This window comes from Hydra vulgaris, chromosome 07 (assembly GCF_038396675.1).
Source record: "Hydra vulgaris chromosome 07, alternate assembly HydraT2T_AEP".
In the NCBI taxonomy this organism is placed as follows: Eukaryota; Metazoa; Cnidaria; class Hydrozoa; order Anthoathecata; family Hydridae; genus Hydra; species Hydra vulgaris.
The window spans coordinates 25,694,974-25,718,751 of record NC_088926.1 but is presented as its reverse complement, the minus strand read 5'-3'; the positions used below and the strand labels follow the sequence as shown (position 1 = coordinate 25,718,751).

General features: G+C 26.9%; 2 protein-coding genes across 3 annotated transcripts in view; one reads left to right on the top strand and one right to left on the bottom strand.

Moving 5' to 3' along the window:
- LOC100213847 (MAP kinase-interacting serine/threonine-protein kinase 1) overlaps positions 1 to 22,304 on the bottom strand; it is a 72,280-nt gene extending 49,976 nt beyond the window's left edge. Inside the window, exons 1-2 of one of the 2 annotated variants that reach the window (XM_065801472.1) lie at positions 22,086 to 22,289; positions 14,013 to 14,105 (exon numbers count right to left, since the gene is read on the bottom strand). The gene's annotated coding sequence lies outside the window, so the exon portion shown is untranslated. Of the gene's footprint in view, positions 1 to 14,012; positions 14,106 to 22,085 lie in introns of both variants that reach the window. The other variant, XM_065801471.1, reaches the window with a different exon arrangement.
- Positions 454 to 16,807, top strand: LOC136082653 (uncharacterized). The gene is made up of 5 exons (XM_065802068.1): positions 454 to 460; positions 2,010 to 2,156; positions 2,241 to 2,435; positions 15,070 to 15,282; positions 16,185 to 16,807. The coding sequence occupies exons 1-5, from the start codon at positions 454 to 456 to the stop codon at positions 16,805 to 16,807; spliced, it is 1,185 nt and encodes a 394-aa protein (XP_065658140.1).
- Positions 22,305 to 23,778: the final 1,474 nt, after the last annotated feature.

The window sequence follows — 23,778 nt, the reverse complement described above, 5'->3', positions numbered from 1 at the left end:
ATTGACTGACTTGAAGAGTGGTCCTTAAAACAATAGTTTAATTTTCCCTTAAATGTGTTCTAAATAACAAAATAACACTGCGTATAAAAATAATTTTTAAGGTTGCTTAAATACTCTTGAACATTCAAATTGAGTGAAATTATATAAAAATTTCAAAAATAATTTTTTATTAAGAAAATATTGAAAAAATATTTTTATCAGAAAAATTGTAAAAATTCTTTTTTTTTGATTTTCATTTACAAATTGTTATTTTTTATGCAGTAAAATCTAAAATAATATATATATTTGCATTAGGGAGCCTTTAAATGTTCAAACGTCTTAAGCAACCCTTTTTTTAAATCCTCAACATATTTTTTACGATTCAAGTTTTGAAATGCCTAATTTAAACTAGGATTGCAATATATATAATGGAATCAGAAGTTAACATTGAAATTGTTAGTATCTATGGTAACCATGCGAGGCAAGTAGTAAAAGATAATCAAAGAATAAGTAAAATAGAGAACTACCCTCTTTTCAGATTATCCTTTAATATTGTTGATATTCAACAATATTAAAGGATAATCAACAATATTGCAATAATTATTAACAAAAAAACTTTTGTTAACATTAAAATTAACCAGCCACAGAAAAAAGATCGTAATAACCAATCAAAAAAGTTGTTCTAACCAAACAAAAAGTAAAAACTTTTCATCAAGACTAGAGTATATAGTTTCATTAGCAATTAGACTTTCGAGGTAAGATTATTAAGAAGATCACTAATATAGTTAAGGGACAAAGGATGGAACCTTGAGGTATCTCAGAAGTTACTGGAAATAAAGGAAAGTGCTGTCTATTCAGGATTAAATCATAGATAGTATATGACACCCTATGTTATGCAGTTGCCCCATCCCTGCTAATCAATTAAGTGCCATAATAAAAGGCTCCTTATGTGGCCTCCACAGGGAGACTTTCCATCTGCAACACGAAACTGTTAATACTCTGATATTTTACAGATTTTTTTAAAGTTCTGTAAAGTTCAATGAAATTTTTGTATTATAAGGTTTCAAATGATTTAAGTGCCCTAATTTAAATTGTATCTTACTGATACCAAAATTGAGATCTCTGGTATTTAAAAACTCATAAAAGTATGATAAATAATGTTATTTTATAAACATTTAACAGTAAAGAACTTTTCACAATGCACAATGCGCTTTTGTTGTTAGTTGTGTATTATCTTAAAATATACGCTAAAATGCTGACTTTAATCTAAAAAATTTTAAATTTTAAAACTATTTTTTCAACTCTTAGTATGCTCATAGCAATATTTCCAGTTTCATTCTGAAACTATTTATTTTAAATAAAAATTCTACTTTAAATATTTTGAAACTGACAATTTTTTAAATGTGAGCAGTAAATAAACATTCTCCAAACATTTCTGGAAAGTATTATACAATAATGTTTAAAATTAAAAGTATAATAACATTTTCTGTCATAAAAAACTCTGTCGCTGCATTCTTTTTTTTTTCTATCCTTAGCACATTAGTACAAAGTGACAGAATTTTATCACACTTTTGTAATTCCCTAATCTAAAATGTGTGTGTGTTTATATATATATATATATATATATATATATATATATATATATATATATATATATATATATACACATATATATATACATATATATATATATATATATATTTATATATATATATATATATATATATATATATATATATATATATATATATATATTTATACACACACACACACACACACACACACACACACACACACACACACACACACACACACACACATTTTAGATTATACACACACACACATATATATTCATATATATGCGTGTGTGTGTGTATAATCTAAAATGTGCGTGTGTGTGTACACACACACACACACACATTTTAGATTATACACACTTTAGATTATACACACACATATATATATTCTCTAAATAATAGTTCTCTAAATTCATTCACTAATTTGTAATCTTTGAAGTAACTTTTCTTTAGTTAAGTCTCGTCTCTTGCAAAGTTCACCAGACCTACTTGTTCTTTGTGAGACTAATTTGAGTTCAACTTTCTCATCTTGTGATCTAAGTGTTGATGGTTATCTTTCTTTAATTTGTGAAGACTCTAATAGTCACATGCTAGACAAAGGCATTTATACCTTTAAAAATTCATCCATTTGTCAGGAAACTGGGTTCGAATCCATAGACTATTCTTTTATGTGCTTTTGTTTAGCGCCACTTCACTCTATTACCTTTCTCTTTGTTCTGTATCACTCTCCTTCATCTCAAGACTGCACTCTTTTCGATGTTATTTCTGAACAAATTGACCAAGTCCTCTCTCTTTATACATTAGCCAATATCGTTGTTGTTGGTGACATTAATGCTCATCACACTGAATGGCCTGGTTCTAGTGTCAGTGACTTTGCAGGTGTTAAAGCGCATAACTTTTGCCTTTCTCAATCTATAACACAAATAGTCAACTTTCCTATTTGCATTCCAAACAATCTGAATCATTTAACTTCTCTACTCGACTTATGTCTTATTTCTGACTAGGAAGTCAGTGCTCAATTTCTCCAAATTTACCCTTACTTGCTTCTGATCACGGTTTGATCTCTCTAAAACTATTATCTCAGTTATATTTATCATTAGAATTACCCTATTATTGTACCTTTATACAACTACTTTAAAGCTGATTGGGACTCTTTCTGTGATTTTCTTTGTGTGGCCCTTGAATAGAAATCTTGTCTTCCTGCTGACAAATGTGCTTTATATGTAACTTCTTGGATTCAGGATCATGGAAACTTTTCCATGCCAGCCTGAATTCAATGCCATTCCTTCTCGACAAGTCAAGTCTCGCTCTTCTCCATGTTCTTCATCTTATTGTGCTGCTACGATTTTTAACCGAAACCATTATTTCCATACCTATTAGGAAAACTATTCTCCAGAAAACAGACATCTGTTTACTATTGCTAGAAACCATTGTAAAAATGTTTTGTCTAATGCCAAAGCCCACTACTCTCAGGTCACAAAATCTTGTATTTCATCTCAAAAAATAAGCTCCAGTGACTTCTGGAAAATCTTTAAAATTATCTATAATATCAATATGCAAATCTGTTACTCTACCTCTTTTGCATGGTTCAGATTTTTTACCTCACCTAAAGATAAAGCTGAATTGTTTGCTAAGATCTTTTCATCAGTCTCATCTTTTGATTTCACTAATCAAATCCAACCTTATATAGCTGACAAACAGGATGATCCAGTGCTCAACATTTGTATCACTCCAGCTTCTTCAGACTCTTCTGCAGCTTTTGGTCCAGATAACATACCTGTTGAAGTCTTGCAGAAGTGTTATCAGAGGCTGTCATCTATACTTTCAAAACTATTTAACAAGTACTTATCAGAGTCTTGTTTTCCAATGCTGGAAAGCAGAATCTGTTATCCCTGTTTTAAAAAAATTCTGGAGAGCAATCTAACTTGTTTAACTACTGCCCCATTAACCTTCTTCCTATCATAAGCAAGGTTTTTGAGTCTTAATTAACAACACTTAATCTCTCATCTTGAATTTATTAATCTCTTATCTTGAATCAAATAACTTACTTTCTGATCATCAATATGGATTTCGATCTTTATGCTCTACTGCTGATTTGTTAACAGTAATAACCAATAGGTTTTATCATGCATTATATAGATGCGGAGAGATTAAGACTATTGTTCTCAACATTTCTAAAGTCTTTGAAAAAGTTTGGCATGCTAGTCTCCTCTATAAGCTCTTCTTTTATGGTGTATCAGGTAGTATCTTTAAGACTATTAAATCCTTCCTTACCAATCGAAGTGTAAAAAAATGTCCTTGATGGACAGCACTCTTCTTCATTTCCGATAACTTTAAAGGTTCCTATATGTTCTATCCTTGGCCCTATACGTCTTTTAATTTACATTAATGATCTTTCAGAAGTTCTCACATATAAGTTGTCATTGCTCCGTAATATTACCATTTATTCTTGTCTTAAGAATTAACCAACACTCTCTGATTGCTTGGAGGGGGCAATTGAGCTTGAAAAAGATCTTATTTCTACCATAGCATGAGGCTCTCAGTGGCTGGTGAACTTTAACTCAAATAAAACTTAATCTAGATCTTCCTTTATTAACAAATGGTAATGTACTCGATGAGTCATCTACCCTGAGTTGGATTAACTCTTACTTCCGATCTTTTTTGGAAACCATATATCAAACCCATTGCAAAATTAGCATCTGCTGAGGTTGAATCTCTTTATCATGCTTTTCTACTTTCTCACTCCGGATTCTATCCTTTACCTCTATAAGTCTCAAACCCGTCTTTGTATGGAAAACTGTTTCCATATCTGGAGCGGATCTTTGAATGATGTCCTTTCTCTTTTGGACAAAGTGCAAAAACGCATTGTAAACATAGTTGGACCTGCTCTTGCAGTCAACCTTCAACCATTGTAACCATTGTCGTAATGTTGCTTCTCTTTCTCTTTTCTATAAATACTCTAAATACTAAGGACTGTTCCTGAGTGCTCCAAAAATTCTTATTTGTCTAGTTTTTTTTCCTCAAACATCAATTCTTTGGAATTCGCTTCTTTCATCTTATTTTCCCGATTCATACAATTTACAATCTTTTAAGTTGTCTGTTAATCCAAATCTTTTCCAGTAAATTTCAACTCTAATAGTGGTTGCTTGCAGTCTTGTTGAAAGTCAAGATATTTACAAAAAAAAACAAAAAAACAATAGTAACTCAACTGGCTGTTTTGATTTATTTAATAGGTAAATTTACTGTGATATACTTTATCCGTTAAGTAAATAAAAAAGAGCTAATTTTTTTTAAGAATAAAATTCAAATATTGAACAATATTTAAATAAATATATTTTTAAACAAAATTGTTTATAGTTAACAATAAATTTTTTTTGTATACAAAGTTAATAAATAAAATGTGAAAAAAAAACCATAAAAAATATATATATAATAAAAACTTTTATTTATCTTCTTGCAAGCACAAGAATTTCCATACAACTTTTGATTTCAAAAAAAAAAAAATTAATTAAATTTCTATAATTTCTAATTTATAGTAATAAAAAATAAATTAAAACAAAAAAAAAAGTTAAATCTTATTTTATATTATCTTCATTTTATAGTATGATATTTTATTTTATTTTGTTTTTATTTTTATTTTATCGTAATGATTAATTTTTTTGCTTGAAAAACACTAATACTTGCTTGAAGCAAGTATCAGCAATTTAATTCTGATAAAAAATATATGATTTAATTTAAAACTAATTTAATAAAAATATATAATTTTATTCTGATAAAAAAATATCAAATTTAACTTTAATTTTAAAAATATAAAATTTAATTTTGATTAAAAAATATATATTTAAGTTTAATAAAATCATAGTTAATGCTTAGGTTTAACTATCAAATTTATTTAAAAATATATTTATTTAAATATTGTTCAATATTTCAATTTTATTCTTAAAAAAAATTAGCTCTTTTTTATTTATTTAATAATGATTTCTTCAGTATCATATAAATTTACAATAAAAAGGTAAACTTAACTTGAAAACTGAGTGGGGATAATAATGAAAGCTGTCATCCTTATATCCAAATTTTTACAGTTAATATACTGTCTTGAAAAATTGAAATAAAATTTTACAACTAACATTCAGCACAACAGATATTGAGACATTTCAAAGCCATATTAAGAGCAGAAGTTATTTTGTTTGTTTGGTTTTTCAAATTTTTTGCAGTTAGAAGCAAATCCATATATTTTAATTGATTATTTTCAATTGCAATTTTGATTCGACAACAAGCAACTCTTAAAGTTAAGAAGAGCTATTCTTCTGTTAACTTTCAAAGATTTATTAAATTTAACCCAGCTAAAATCATTAATCAAAGGTGATGATAAGCCAACACATATCTTCCATGCTTGGATATTAATAGCAATTTGATACTCTTGATCTAACGATAACAGATTCCATTTTTTAGGATTGGTCTTGTGTATACCTTGCTGGGACTTATAATAAACGTAGAGCTTTCTTTTGTATACATATGAGTTGCATAATTATTTTTGATTTACTATTTCCCCAGATTTCAACACCATACATTAAATGACTTCTATTTAAAGCATTGTATAAAATAACTTTAGATTTATAAGGCAATAGTTTATTAAACTTTTAAAGTAGTTATGCCTTATCTTTTTAATGTTTGTACTATGTGGTGATGCCTTTTCATTTTGTCAATCCAAAGAATACCAAGAATGATAACATTTTTTTATTTTTTTAAATTTTCTCTACATTGGGTAACCTCGAGCCATTGTAACTTTACTTCTACATTTTTTGTGCTCTCAAATATCATTATTTTCATTTTTTCAGGATGAAGAGATTTTTTATAATTCACTTGCATCATATTTCCTGTAACTACTCAATAGAATCAGCTTTTGCAATAATTATTGTATTGTCAACAAAAAAGACAAATGTAGAACTTTCAATAATAACTGACTGCCTTCTGTTTGTTAAATATGAATAGATCCATATCAAAGTTTTTTCCCCGCCAACAATGATTCAAAATGTATCAAAAGCTTTTTTTTACATTAATTAAAATGACTGCAACAATTTTATTTTGGTTTCTATAGTCTGCTATCATATTGAGAATTTTTAAATTATTATGTATTGCATGGCATACCTTTTTGAAGCCGAATTGATTAATTGGAATAATTCCATTATCATCAAGATTTTTCTCAATTTTTTTAATAATATATAATACAATATATAACAGCTTTTTCAAACATTTTTGATAATGCTAGCAATATACCTATTGGCCTTTATATCATAGCTAATTTCAATTGTTGGTTTTTCTTTTTGAACTTTTTTTTTTATTTACTAAAATTTAAATTCATTTAACGTGATATGAGGTTGCATCAAAAATTTGAATAACATACAATATAACTTTTTTTTATAATGCAAGTTAAAGCCCAGTGACTATTTTTTAATAAATGGTATAAAAACATTATTTTTAATAATGATATAATTTTAATAAATGATGTTTGAAAAAATGATCTTTGCTTTTACAACAAAATCGCTTAGTGATAAACTTTTATTTATTAAAAGTGATAAACTTTTAATAAATAAAGTAAATAAACTACTGTAATTTTTTTATTTGTTACTCGCTAATTATTTTAAAATAAAAATTAATATTTAGTTGCAAAGCTGCAATTAGAAATTTAGGAAATAACAATTTTAAAAAATTCAACATATTTTAATCTAAATATTAATACTTCAATTTAATGTTTAACATTTAATGCTTAACATAATTTTTAAGTAGTTACTAGGCTTTTTTAAAAGAGTTTCTTATAATTAGTAATTTAAACAATTGTAATTGACTAAAATAGAATCTTCTATTGTGTAATTAACTACAGTGAGCTGCCAAATTATTAGAGACACTTTATCTTTTAAGTAATTTTAAAGTTTAAATGATTTTTGCGAGAAATTAAATTGTTTTTAAATAATTATTTTTGTGTATTTAGTTACTAATATAACTATAATTGTTTTTAAACTGTGGTAATTGTGTCAGTCCACCCTATCAGTCAAAAAGTTAGGTTATTACTCAATTAGCTGTCAATTGTTGAAAAGTGTGGTTGGAGTAAGTTTAAAATTGATTTTAATTATTTATTTTTGGAACAATTTTTGCAAGTTATTCCAGTTCAGAACTATTAAAACCCAATTTGAATTGAAGTTCAATTAGTTATAGTTAATAATTTATTATTTTTGCTGACTTTAATGCATAAATCTTGACTTATTCTAACTATTCTCACCTCTCATTGATTTTTATGGGCAAGTTTTTAGTATGGGCAAGTCTCCAGACTTAACCCCCAGAAAAAACAGGGAAGTTAAAACCTTACTGCTCCATTCTACACATTCTCAGAGAGAGATAGCAGCAATTGTAAGTGTTTCAAAGTCAGCAGTAAGCCGAATTAAAAGAAAAATTGATACAAATGTGCCTCTAGAACCAGACCGTGTCTGCAAAAGTGGCAGAAAAAGGATTACTACTCCACCTTGTGACCATAAAATTAGAGACGTCTGCCTTAAAAACAAAAAAAAAAGCGTGGCTCAAATAGCTACAATGATAAACAATGAAGGAGTTAACATCTTCAAAAGGACAGTTCAGAGAAGGCTGAAGAGAATTTAATGGGTCATCGTCCAACCAAAAAACTATGTTTAATTGAAGCCATGAAAAAAAGCCACTGGAATGGGCTAGAAAACACCAGCATATGACTATTGAAGACTGGAGTAGAGTAAATATAATTAATAATATTGTAACAAACCAGAAATGTTAATAATTTAAAATATCTTTGAAATGTTTTACAGGTCTGCTTCTCAGACAAATAAAATTTTGATTGACAAAAGCTCATTTGTTTGACAACGCCCAGGAGAAAAATTCCACCAGGACTGCCTTTTGGAAAGGGTTAAACATCCTGTGAGTGTTATGGTGTGGTCTGTGATCTCAGCCAAGGGTATAGGCTGCCTTTACATTGTGGAAAGGACCATGAAGCAGGACCAGTAAAAGCAAGTACTGGAAAACAGGCTCCTGCCCCAGGTCCAAGAATGGTTCCCTGGTAATGAAGAATACATGTTCATGTATGACTTACCCTGTGCCATAAAGCTAGAAGTGTTACAGCATTCCTAACTGAAAAAAAAGTGCGTGTTTTGCCATGGCCAGGGAATTCACCTGATATGAACCCCATAGAAAATCTATACGAGTTCACAAAACGGAAAATTGCCAAAGAAATCATCACTACCAAGCAGCAATTGATAGAAACCCATATAAAAGAGTGGCATAGCAACCCCAGTCTCCAACACAATGCAAGTCTGCATAGAAAGCATGCCCCGACATCTGAAAGCTGCAAAGGGTGGCATTACAAAATATTAAGATTATTACCTTATTTGTAATGTTAAAACTTTTTATGAAAAAATAAATAGCTATGAAAAAGTAATTATGTTGTTTTATATTCTAAATAAAGCTCTCTAACAATAAAAACAATTAAAAAAATAACTACAAGATACATATTTATTCATTAAAGTAGTTTATACCTTAAAACTACTTAAAAAGTAAAGTGTCCCTAATAATTTGGCAACCCACTGTATATATGAAAAGTCTAATTTAATACGCTTAGTTGCTGTTTAATGAGGATTATTAGTTATTCTCCCAGACAGTTAATTTAACTGACTTAAAATCAGGTTATTTATAAAAACTATTTTTTTCTTTCTTTTAGTTAAATTGTTTTTTTTTATTTTCCAACTTATGATTTTATATTACTAAAATCAGCCTAATATATTTTATTAAAATTGATTTTAAATATTGAATACTATGTTTTAAATAAACGCATGTAGTAGTTATGTTGTAGGCCACGAGCTATGTAGTAGCTATCTAGTACCTATGTAACAGGTAATATAGTAGGATGCTGCGTAACAGCTATGTATTGGGTGGGTAGGGCGTGGGGTATGTATTCCCTATGTGATCAACATTCCTGATTGTTTTTTATGGGTTTACCAGTCAGTAGCGTGAAAACAATTATATGTAGTTATTTAATTGCTGAATCCAGCAATAAATGTGTTAAATCTGCTACAGCAGCATGGACTGGCACAGCAGCAGCTCTACTTGCAAATGGATATACTTTGCATGGCTAATTCAAACTTTCTGTCTCAATATTGGTTAACAGCACATCTAATGTAACCACTTTCCATTATATGTTTGCAAAACTGACTTTCCATTTGGAAGGAAAGTCATTCTCTTTGGCGGCAACTTAAGGCAAATACTGCCTGTTGCAAAAAGAGGGCTGAAGTTGTAAAAGTATAAAATGTTCATTACATAGAAAATAGTTGCAAAAATTTGCAATAACTGAATATATAAGAGCACATGATAGGGTAGGAATTTTCACAATGGCTATTAAAACATGTTAGTGGAACAATACCTGTCAAAAAAAAAAGATCTGTTTAAAGGATGTATTGAAATTAGTGCATTATTAGAAAAAATATTAGTGCAATATTAGAAAAAACAGCTCAAATAATGATAAGATATTTGGAGATAATGAACAAGTTGATTATTCTAAATGAGATTGTTTAACACTCACTAATATGGATTCACTGTCAATTAATAGGTAAGTGCTCAAACATTTATCGAGAGAAAGGTCAAAACTTTTTTAAGTGATGATCAAATTGAGATTGACAGTCTTAAAGAAATAACTTTCCTGTTGAGTTTTTAAACATCTTAAATCCAGTTTCTTCGTTGTTTAAAATTAAAAATTTCTTGTGTAATTATGTTACTATATAGGCATTTTGAGCAGACCGCTGTAGTTGTGCTTATAGACTTTTATAATTATTTAGAAAACACACGTCTGGTAATATTTGGTGTAATGTTATGTGGACTTACAAATATTTTATGCTAAGTGGTATTCCTTTTGAATACTAAAAGTGTTGCCATTGTTGTAATGTTTTGTGTTGATAGACAGCTTGGCTTACTTTTCTGTTGCAGTCTATTGTTAAAAATGATTATAGTTAGTTTCATTACTTGACCAAACTGTTTTAATTATAAAAGCCCAGAAAACATTTGGTATTACTATAATATTTATTTTCCTTTAGTGTGGTTACTATTTTTGCTCTTTGAATAAGATTTTATAGTTAGCTTTTAATGAAAGAAATTAATTTCAAGCCAATCTGTTGTTGATCCCATTGCAAAAATGATATAATAAAGTAAATTTTTCTGAATCCGAATGGAGTTTTAAGACTTAAAATCAAAAAAGCTGTAAATAGACAATGAATTTAAATCTTTGATGTTATACGAGCCAAAATATTCAGAAGACATCTTTTAATTTATCTCCTTTGTAATGCTATGCGTGTATAACACTCACACATCACAAGAGTGCACAGTCAATAAAGATCTCTAATGAGGCTAAGATGATTACTTTCTCTCATTTTCTGTAACTTATTGAAAACAAATATAGAAAAAGTGAGCGGTGTGTCAGACCAACCATGATCCGTGTTACAGATCCAGAAAACTCTGGTCTAAATATTAATACTCCAATTTAATGTTTAACGTCACTTTTAAGTAGTTACTAGGCTTTTTTGAACGTCTTTCTTATAATTTGTAATTTAATTGGCTAAAAAAAGAATTTTCTAGCGTGTAATTGGCTATATGTCTAATTTAATGCGATTAGTTAGTGTTTAATGAACTTAGTGATGATTATTAGTTAACTGACATCAAATTATTTTAAAACTATTTAATATTGCAAAAATCAAGTAATATATTTACTTTGAAATTATATTTTAATTGTTAAAATTTTTTTTTTACTTTTCCAACTTTTGATTTTATATTATTAAAGTAAGCTTGATAAATTTCAATTAAATTTATTTAAAATATTGAATTTTATATCTTATATAAAGGACTACATGCATATGCAGTAGCTATGTTGTGGTCCACTGGCAATGTAGTAGCTATGTAGTACCTATATAGCTGGTAATGTAGTAGCATGCAATATAATAGCTATGTATTGGGCAGGTAGCCTGTGGGTTATGTATTAACTATGTAATCAACATTCCTGATTGCATTTTTATGGATTGACCAGCCAGTAATATGAAAAGGTTTATACATAACTATTTGATAGCTGAAATCAGCAGTAAGATGTTAAATCTGCTACAGCCACATAGACTGGAAATTCATTATACCCAAACATTTCTTAAATGAAATTTAAGTTTGCATTAACTGAATAATGAGCGTATATGATGGGTAAGAGGAATTTTCAAAATGGCTACAAAAACACAGTAGTGGAACAATACCTGTTATAAAGGAAGATCCTTTTAAAAAATATATTGAAACACCACATCAGTGTATAATTAGTATTGGCTTAATGGTTGATGAGATATTTGGAGATGATGAATGAGATAATTATGCTAAACGAGTTTTAACACTCATTAACATGGATTCATTTATTATTCAACTGATTCCTACAGGTTTGCCTTGACATTGTTTAAAATTTAAAACTGGTTGTGTAATAATCTGATTTAGAAATTTATTAAAACTTGGGTATGCAATGGTACTCGAACAAAAGCTTGTGCCATTCAAAATAATTTTATTGATGCTGAGGTTTCAACAGTTCTTTCTGATGATAAACAGGTATTTGTTTACCGAGTTCAGTTGGCTCTATCAGATTCTAATTTTCTTTTTTGTTATGAAAAGTCATCAGTTTCCTATTTGATTGGCATATACAATGAGAACCAATGAAAACCAAGGTTTAATGTTTGACGGAGTTAGTGTATATAAAAAAAATTGTGTTTCTCTCGTAGTCAACTATAAGTTGCATGTTTAAAAATAAGAGCATTTAAAAGATTATTTTCAAAATTGATAAACATCCCATTCAAGGAATGATAGGTGAAAAATGTTGCACAAATAATGTTATATTTTCAAATGTTTTTAAATTATCTTTGCATTTTTCATTTCGAAAATTTACATTTCGCAAGCACGTTGTATTTTAGTTGACTTTAGTTATTAATAATCCTTTTTATTTATCATTTATACTTATTATTTATTTGAACATTTTTGTTGTTGCATTATTTAACCAAATTAATAAGAAACTCATAAATTGCATGATATTTATCAGTACTAATATTGTTCCAAAAATAGAATGTAAAATTCCAAAAGTTGGATTTCCAAAATGACATAACTTTTGAATAATTTAGTAAATAATATGCAAACTATGTTTTATTTTCAAATGTACTTAACTTATTAATGATTATTGTTTTACCATTAAACACATTATTTTTTTACAAAAAAATTTAATAAAGCTAATTGTGTTACTTGAAACACAATTTCTGTTTCTTTACCTGATGTTATAACTGATTTAAAAAAAGTATAATGTTATAATCCATAACCAATCGTGTAGAGCTAGAGCAAGGCCATGAAACTAGCAAAGTGAGTATAGTGACTTGCAGTGCGCATAGAGCGAGGCTTTTAAACTAGCCAAGCAAGTAATTTTCTATGTATGTAGAACTTGAATGTAATGCTAGCCGGGTATTTTTCATAACTAAAATTCTATTTTAAAATAAATGTAAAAGAGTGTAGAGGAAGGTTGCCAACTTTGCCAGCGAAGCGGTGTATTGAGTAGTGATGTGACAGTATTTAGTCCCAAGAGGTTTTACTGTTGTATATCAAAGGTCTAGCCTTCATAATTATATAGAAAACACATATTTCTGATAATACGTAGTGTAATGTAATCTGAACTTAAAAATATCTAATGCTAAGTGCTATTTATTTGCATAATTGTAATGATGTTTTTGTTGTAATATTTGGTTGATACCCTCCCATTGGTGTCTATTGCTAAAAATGAGTCTAGTTTAACAACTCTACTTAACTGCTATTAATTATAAAAAGCAAGTCAACATTGTATTACTATAATTATGGTATTACTATAATAAAATTTGTTTAAATCACTGAATCTTTAGTGTTGTTAATGTATTTTGCTCTTTGAATAAGATTTTATAGTTGGCTTTTTATTAAAGATTGATCCCATTGCAAAAATGATATATAATAAAGTAATTTTTTTTAATGTCACCATCTTATTATCTTAATATATGTTTAATCATTGCTCTTATTCATAAAAATTTTATAAACATTTTAAGTTATTATAATATGGTTTTCTTTACAATAAGCTGCCCCTCTCCCCCCTCCCCCATTTACAATAAGCTGGTTCCCCGGTCCTGTAGATGCTGACTGTTATAACTGATTTTGAAAAGTACCTTCATAGCAGAAATTGTGATGTCTTTAACATTAATTGTTTACTAAGATAAACAAGTGTTGACAAATGTTGTGTTTTAGTTGTATTTTTTTTAATTCTAATTTGTTACAATAATGCATATATCTTATTCTTTTACATATTTAAATTTATATCATTTATATATTTTAAATAAATTTGTTTTAAAGATATATAAATTTAAAACTTACTGTTTTTAGGGATTCTTTAAAATGTTTTCCGTAAACATAAGTTTAAATATATACTTTTTGAGATAACTGTTTTTTAACCTTTTCAGTCATTACCTATGCAAAAATTGAAGAAATTTTCAAATAAACTAATTAGCTCAACAGAAAATTAAGAGTAATGCAAGACAAAATAAATTACGAATATTTTATGCAAAATAATATCTACATTTTCAAAATATGACCCAGATATTGCTAAAAGTATATTTTTAATTTTTTTTTGTAATTAAATTTTGCCACCATATCAAATAAAATAAAGATGACTTCAGTAAAAAAACAGGGTAAAGTTTCAAAGCCTAAAGTTAAAAAAAGCAACAAATAAACAAGGAAATTAAAGCTTCAACATCATAGGAGCCAAAATATTCAATACAGTCAACTATTATTATATCCACTTTGTTATGCTATGTGCTTATTGAAAACAAATCAAGAACAAATGGGAGGTGTGCATCAGACCTTTCATGACCCATATTAAAGTTTAGGATTTTCTAGTTTATTTATAAAATGTCAAGAAAAAAAATAGAAAACTGTTTATATCAAATATTTTTATAAATATTACTATTAAATTGAATTACTTAATATAAAAAAGAAAGAAAATAAATGTTCCTTAATAGCATTTCTATATTTCTACATTAAAGCAAGACCTGATATATATATATATATATATATATATATATATATATATATATATATATATATATATATATATATATATATATATATTTAAAGTGACCGGGGCCCCAGCCCCGGCTAAAAATCAGAATTTTTGCAAATCTTGCCCCGGAAAAATTGTAAGATTTAGCAGGTGTTGATAGCCGGGGCTAGAAATAAATTTATAACTCTTTATATACTCAAATTTTATACTTATATTTACTATTTATTAAATTCTGGCATATATTTATGCCAGTATTTAATAAATAGGGACAGATACAGTAAAAGGATGCAACTTGTTAAAAAGCCAAGCAAGAATGAGTTTTGGTTTATTGCAATAGAGATGATAGCTCATTTGAACATTGACCATGATTAGAGAAACAGCATAAAAAAGGAAGGCTAAAGCCTGCTGCTGCTGCTGCTGATGATGATGATGATGACAATAATAATGATGATGATGGCGATGATGATGATGGCGATGATGATGATGGCGATGATAATGATGGCGATGATGATGATGATGATGATGATGATGATGATGATGATGATGATGATGATGATGATGATGATGATGATGATAATGATCATGGTGATCATAATGTTTATAAATGCATGTATATACAAAGTCAAACATTAATTTTGAAAAAAAAGTACTTCAGGATGTATGTTTACGCAGCTCAATAAAGAAAAGTTTTGTTTAAGGCCAAGAAAAGTTTAATTAGTAAAGGAATTTAATCAGTAAAGTTCAAATCTATTAAATAGGGGGAGGGGGGATATTTGTTTGGTACAGAGTAGTATTTTATAAAACAAATTAAAACGAAGTTCTGAACGCCATATTTTTTACACTTACACAAAAGAGAAAAAAATATCAAAAAAACAAACGAGAATAGTAGAAAATTTATTAAAAAGTAGTTTAACTTATAAACATCATATACACCTTCTTTAGTTTAGCCTGTTTAGCTTAGTTTAGTGATTTAACTTGTAAACAACATATGTTCTTTTTTTTTAAGCCTAAATATAAAAAGATCTATTGCCAATTTTTTTCTAAAAGTGTTTTTGGTTTTTACACTTGAATAAGTTTAAATGTTTTGTACGTCGAATATGTATGTAACTTGATTTTGTTAATAACTTTAAAACTTTTTTTATCCCAGATGCCTTAACTGATGAACTGATTGCTTGTAGTATAATGAAGAACTATAAAAAAAATTAAAAATGGTGCATGGGTCTGTGATATTTCAACAGAATGAGTTTTCAATCACGATGAAACACCACAATTTGTCAACTATGGTGTAGATGGTACTGCCACTAGGTTAGTTTATACTGGCAGAGGAGAGACATGTAAAAAAATGATTCGCAAAAGCAGAGAGAGCATAACTATAAATCTATTTGTTTCATTATCAGGTGAGTATATTTTCACAACTAAAGTGGTGGCTCTTATAGTTTCATATTTTTAAAAAGTAAAATATAAAATTTATTTTATACTCTTATGAGAAAATGTGTCTCCACCTGATACTACTGGAGTCACACAGCTACTAGATCAAGCAATAAATCAACAGCTCCATCGGTATTACAATAACATGCAAGGTAAACTTTCTTCCTCTTTTCAGACAATAAATCAAGAAAGATTTATGAATATCTTAGGAACAATGTGGAACATTTGGGCATCTGCTGCCAATATCCTAGCAGCTGCTAAAAGAGTTGGTGTAAGTAAGAATGATCTTAATGTTGATGATATGCAACAGGATAAATTTAAACAAGCAGCTCTCCTTATTGATAAAACTGATAATGTTTTTCTACTATCTGCTACTCCTCAGAAAATAAAAAGTGTGACTTCAAAAGAAGGACCCTTAGCAACAACTCCAAGATCACAATTCAAAGTGGCACAAACAAAAGAGTATTCAGCCAAATATAGGAAATCAATGTGTAAAATGTCCCAATCATTCATAAAGAAATCATATGAGAAAAGCCTTTATTTAGCACAAGTACCTGGTTTACTTTCAGTGAACCGGGTTAAGTCCAAGGAGGTTTATCAAACAAAAACAACAAGGGTCACTAATGTGCATAGATCTATGGAGGCTCAAGATGTGCTTTCAAAAAGTGGCTTCACTCGATAGAGAAAAACAGAAAAATAAATCATGATTCAGAGGAGAAAAAGAAACATAAGCTCCAAAAGAAACAAAACAATTTTATCGTTGTAAACCTCAATGCTCTTGTATAAAAGAATGTCTTGCAAAATCTTTAAAGGAGTGTTTGCAATGTCATTCCATTCTTAAATCTGAATGTACTAAAATTGCTTGTCGCATTAAAAACAAGAAGCCTACAATAATTCTTCCTGCATCTGCAGCATCATCTGATTTCTTGAAAAAAACTCTTTTTTGGTTTTGAGTCAAATATTTGAAATCTTAATGACTCATACATATTTTTTAGATGTTTGTTTAATGCCTCTTTTTCAGAACTTTTATTTTATGTTATTCAAAATATACTTTGTTATTGTATTAAAAAGTATATATATATATATATATATATATATATATATATATATATATATATATATATATATATATATATATATATACATTTTTTATCTTTATATGTTATTCAAAAGTAAATCGTTATTGCATTAAATCTATACCTTTTTTTATTTTTTTTCTTATTTCCTGTTATTCAAAATAACATTGTTATTGTATTAAAAGATAGATTTCCTATTTTAAAGCTAGTGACCCCTTAAAAACTTCATTCATAACAATGCGAAAAAAATGCAAAATAAACAACTAAAAGAATTTGTAAACTAATTTATATTACATTTGTGGATTAGAACAAGTCTAACATTATCTAGAAATAAGATAACTGCAAATCTAATATTAAACATTTTAACAGTAGAGGGTTATAATGCATTAATTTCAACCTTTATAAAAACAAAAAATTTGATTTGCATTCACTTTTTGGGATTTTAAAATTGCAAAAGAGATGTACTTTTAATTAATTTGTAATCTAGTATGTTTAGAGATACTGATTCAATCATTGTTTGATAATTTCATTAAACTTTGTTTAAAAATTTCATAATGAAATTAGTGGAACCCAGAGCTGAAAGTTTATACGTGTAGTGTTTAAAGGGGTGATTTTGTGTTTTTAAGGGGAATCTACATGTATGTATATATATATATATATATATATATATATATATATATATATATATATATATATATATATATATATATATATATTTGTGTGTGTATGTGTGTTAAATCTGCAGTTAAGCGACATAAAATAATTATATTATATATATATATATATATATATATATATATATATATATATATATATATATATATATATATATATATAATATTATTTTATTATACACAGTTAAGCGGCATAAAATAATATTATATATATATTAATAATATTTTAAATATATATATATATATATATATATATATATATATATATATATATATATATATATATATATATATAAGATAGTCAATGTATGTACTGAATCCTTGAATATTACATTAATGTTTAAAAAGTCTCCACAGAGTAAACGATACAAGTAATATAAGCGAAAAAATATAATTATTTTATGCCGCTTAACTGCAGATTTACCACACACACACAAATATATACATATATATATATATATATATATATATATATATATATATATATACATATATATATATATATATATATATATATATAGTTTGTTGGGTTTGGGAAGCACGGAAGAAAAAAGTGATTCTTACGCCAACATTTGCGTGTTGGACGAAAGTCAAAACCATTAATTTAATTACAAATTAATCGTTTTTTTAAAAAGCCACAAAAACGCAAATTTAATTGACCAGAATGTTTTTAAAAACATTCTGAATATTTTTAAAACATTCTGAATGTTTTTAACAATATAAACAATGTTTTTATTTTTATTTTTTTTAATAAAATGTTTTTATTTTTATTTTTTTTACTGTAAATCATGTGCGAAGTGTTGTTACATCGACTATCTTATAGCCTGACTCGCAAGGGAGTGCTGCTACATCAACTGACAAATAGCCTGACTCGCAAGGGAGTGCTGCTATATCGACTGACAAATAGCCTGACTCGCAACGGAGTGCTGTTACACCGACTGAGGGTTTGGTTGGGGCAGGCAGTCTATCACTGCCTGCCCCAACCAAACCCACATATACTTTTTAAACATTTATTCAATACTTATTGGATTCAGTACATATATTGACTTTCATATAGCCTGCTGCCGCAAGGGAGTGTCATGACATCATTTGAGCATTTGCCATGATATCATTGAGCAATTTTTTTCTTTCATTATTGAAATAAAAAAAGAAAAGATTGCTGTCCCATGACAAACCCTCAGACGATGTAGCAAAACTCCTATGTTGCAGCAGACAATAAGATAGTCTATGCGTGTACTGAAGCCAATAAATATTCCTTTACATTTAAAAAGTCTCCGCTGACGAGAGCGTAATAGGCAAAAATAAATAATTATTTTACACCACGTAACTCCAGATTTACCATATATATATATATACATGTATTTATAATATATATATATATATATATATATATATATATATATATATATATATATATATATATATATACATATATATATATATATATATATATATATATATATATATATATATATATATATATATATATATATATATATATATATATATATATATATATAACCACAATATATATATTAATTGTAATAATAATATAATATATTGCTTGCTTCCGCTTTCAACAAGATAAGTCATGTTTATTTGAGTAAGAATAAAATATTTATACTTAAATTTAACTTTATTTTATATTAAATATTATATTTACAAAAAAACACTGGGACCTCTAGTCATTATGTAAATTGCTAAAAATATCATAATTTAAACATAAACGATAGTTTTAAAAACATTAACAATAGTTTTATCACTATTAAACGATATGTTGAAACAAGGAAAACTTAGCTGTTCAGAATTATCTGATATAATACAAGAACAGCAAGAAACTATAAAAAAATTAATAGAAAGAATAGAATTCCTTGAAGCTAAACAACCAACAGTAAACGAATCTGTTAATTTTTGGTCGAAATTTTCTACGAAAACCACATCCACAGAAAAATCTCTTGCTGTAAACACAATCGCAAATTCAATAATATTAGAACAAGGAAATAAAAAAAAGCAAGAAAATAATATCGTAATTTTTGGAATTCCCAAACCGAGTAAAATAGATGATTCAGATATATTTAATGATGATAAATTAATGGCCAATGAAATATTTGATTATATTGGCAAAAGCAATGAAAAACAGATTAAATTAATAAGATTAAAAAAAAAAAGACTCAAAAAATTCACCTCCAATTATTGCTGTACTTCCTGAAATTTGTGAATGCAATAAAGTTCTATTCGCGTCAAGGGAATTACAAAATAGGGACAACTATAAAAATATTTATTTTACCCCGGATATGACTCCAGCAGAAAGACTTTTTGAATTAAGAAAAGGTTTTGAATTAAGAAAAGAAAAAAAGAGTAGAAACCATCAGCTTTTAGAAAATGAACCAAACTTGCCCTCTCGATGGTGCATCAGGCGCAAATCATTAAACTCAGCAAACACATTAAATACTATTAAACAAAAAATTAACCTTGGTTAACCTTCAAATCTAATAAAAGTAACAAGCTCGCACAAATTAAACTACTTAATTTAATTTAAACAAACATTGATTCGATTTTGAACAAACGCCAAGAACTAAATTTCATTGTTCAAAAACTTAAACCACATCATCTCATTTGTCTTACTAAAACTTTACCAAAAAATTGCAGATCAACATGTGATGACCAAGAAATTACTATAAAAAGTTACATAACACTAACAAATCACAATAATAAACCATGTCAAAGAGGTGTAGCAATATTTGTAGCATATTATTACATATATCATTAAAACCGTCATTGGTTAGCTTTGATACAATTGCGCCAGAATCACTTAGTTGTCAGATTCAAACAAAAAATTCAAAGCTACTAATAACATCATTCTATTCTCCAAATAGCAATGAGGAAAATGATAAAAAGATAAATCAACACATAACTATTCTTTCTGAAAAATACACAAACACCCTGATTGTTGGAGACTTTAACTACCCTGATATAACTTGGTCTAACAAAAAGAAAACCCGATATCTTGCTCATCGAAATCTTTATTTTATATATATATGAAAAATACACAAACACCCTGATTGTTGGAGACTTTAACTACCCTGATATAACTTGGTCTAACAAAAAGAAAACCCGATATCTTGCTCATCGAAATCTTTATTTTATATATATATGAAAAATACACAAACACCCTGATTGTTGGAGACTTTAACTACCCTGATATAACTTGGTCTAACAAAAAGAAAACCCGATATCTTGCTCATCGAAATCTTTATTTTATATATATATATATATATATATATATATATATATATATATATATATATATTATATATATATATATATATATATATATTTAAACATATATATATATATATATATAAACATATATATATACATATACATATATACATATATATATATATATATATATATATATATATATATATATATATATATATATATACATATACATATATATATATACATATATATATATATACATATATATATATATACATATATATATATATATATATATATATATATATATATATAAACATATATATATACATATATATATATATATACATATATATATATATATATATATATATATATATATATATATATATATATATATATATATATATATATATATATATATATGTATATAGATGTGTGTGAGTGTGTTTATATATATATATATATATATATATATATATATATATATATATATATATATATATATATAGTATATATATATATATATATATATATATATATGTATATAGATGTGTGTGAGTGTGTTTATATATATATATATATATATATATATATATATATTATATATATATATATATATATATATATATATATATATATATATGTATATAGATGTGTGTGAGTGTGTTTATATATATATATATATATATATATATATATATATATATATATATATATATATATATATATATATATATATATATATATATATATATATATATATATATATACATATTAACACACTCACACACATCTACTTTGAAAGTATGTATACTTTCTAGGCAATTTTAAACTCTTTAAACACAACTAAAAGTTTATAATAGTCTTTTATCTTACACTCTGTTAGACAAATAGATTCCATATATAAACTATATTCAAAACACCTAAACAAGTATAAGCTATTATAGAACCATTTCATAAAAATATTTGCTACAACACTAACCTATGTAAAAGAGCCTTCTTTTTCAGAAATGTAGTGTTTCTTAACTGCAAACACTCTTAATTTATACCATTACATTTGGAAATTGAATATAATTTTCGTATACATATGTATTTACATTTATATACGATTATTTTTTTTCGGTAATGCATTTATTAAGACTTCATTCTCCCCTCTAGTTTTTACCGCGAACAACAACAAATCCTCGTGCATTTTCCGCAAAACTTGAATATAATGTTTTTAAAAGTATTTAGCTACACGGGTGAGAGCAGTTAATTTTACATGTTTTTAAAGTAACGCATGAAAATTGAAGTTTTAATGGGTTATTGACGTTTTCTTTTTTTTAAAGAAAGTGTTTCTACAAAAAAAGTCCAGAGCAAACAAAATAAAGGTGGTGGAATTGTTAAATAGTAATAATTAGTTTACATTTCTAATAGTTTTATGTAAACTGTAAAATGTAGCCATTACGGCTACATTTTACAGTTTACGATTTATCAACAATAGATCTTTTGTCATAAAAACTTTTTAGTTTGTTTACGCATTTATGCTTAAACACATGCTATTTACGTTTAAGGAAACAAATTCTGTTCTACAAGAAATGTAAATAAAACATGTTTTCAGGTTATTATTTAGGATTTAAATTTAATACATAAAACAAAAAAGCTTCGTGTTTTGAATAAATAAACAGAATAAATTTTTTTTTTGCGATCTTCAAAAAATAAGGCATATAAAACATCTACATGTTATCCATTTATCTACTTTGTTTTTATTTCTTTAAGGTTAAGTTAGATCGTATATAAAAATTAGTGCCTCTTATCTTACGTTATTTTTATTGTTTAACTTTGGTAGTTTAAAATATTTGTCACGGAAACTGTTAATTACGACAGGATCTTATTGACATTAAAATGCAACTCATATGAATTTAAGGCATTCCCGGTTGCCTTAACAGTGCTCATCTTTGTTAATGCAATTTTATTCGAAGTATGATTTTTATACATCTTGTAAAATTGCAACATAATAAAACAATTGCAGGTTAAAGCAACTGTGTTGATAAAATTATAAATTGTTAAAATAAAGCCTCAATTATCACAAATGTATATCAATGGTCTTGTGTGTTGTAGAATGTCACTAAATTTCAGCATTTGGTTTTGTTTCTCTGCGTTTTTCTTTGTCACAAGATTAAATATTATTGTTATACTTACTTTTTTAAGATAATGAGTACTATTTTTTATGCTCACGTTCATTTGTTTAATTTTAACAAAAGAACTGAATTTTTAAATCTCATACCCAGCCCCGGCAATTTAAAATTAAAATTACCCTTAAAACTCGTAAAGTAAACCTTTAACCAAAAATAGCGGATAAAAACGAGAATGTAGAGTAAACTGTACACGAAATGTAGAGTAAACTGAAGTATAAGTTAAACGAAAAGAAAAAGGAATGGTTAAGCAATTTTGTTTCTTTTACATTTATTGAAAGTTAGAGCAAAAAACCTTTAAAAAGGAGTGGCATTCTGTTCTCCCTTTAGGTGCAAAAATTAATTTTTTAAGATTTTGTTTTGCATAAGCGAACATTTGAAGTTCTTGAAGAATCCAACTAAAAAAAACAATTTTTCAAAAATTCCAATTTAACTCTCGAAAGTAAAATTAAGTTTGAAAACTTAACTAAAAATGAGGTCATAAAGATAAATTTAAGACAA

Bases quoted from the DNA above. Each gene is read 5' to 3' on its own strand.
- LOC136082653 (XM_065802068.1), top strand. The intron at 2,157-2,240 runs GCATTTATACCT...GCTTTTGTTTAG, and splicing joins TAGTCACATGCTAGACAAAG to CGCCACTTCACTCTATTACC. The intron at 2,436-15,069 runs GTGTTAAAGCGC...GACCATGATTAG, and splicing joins TAGTGTCAGTGACTTTGCAG to AGAAACAGCATAAAAAAGGA.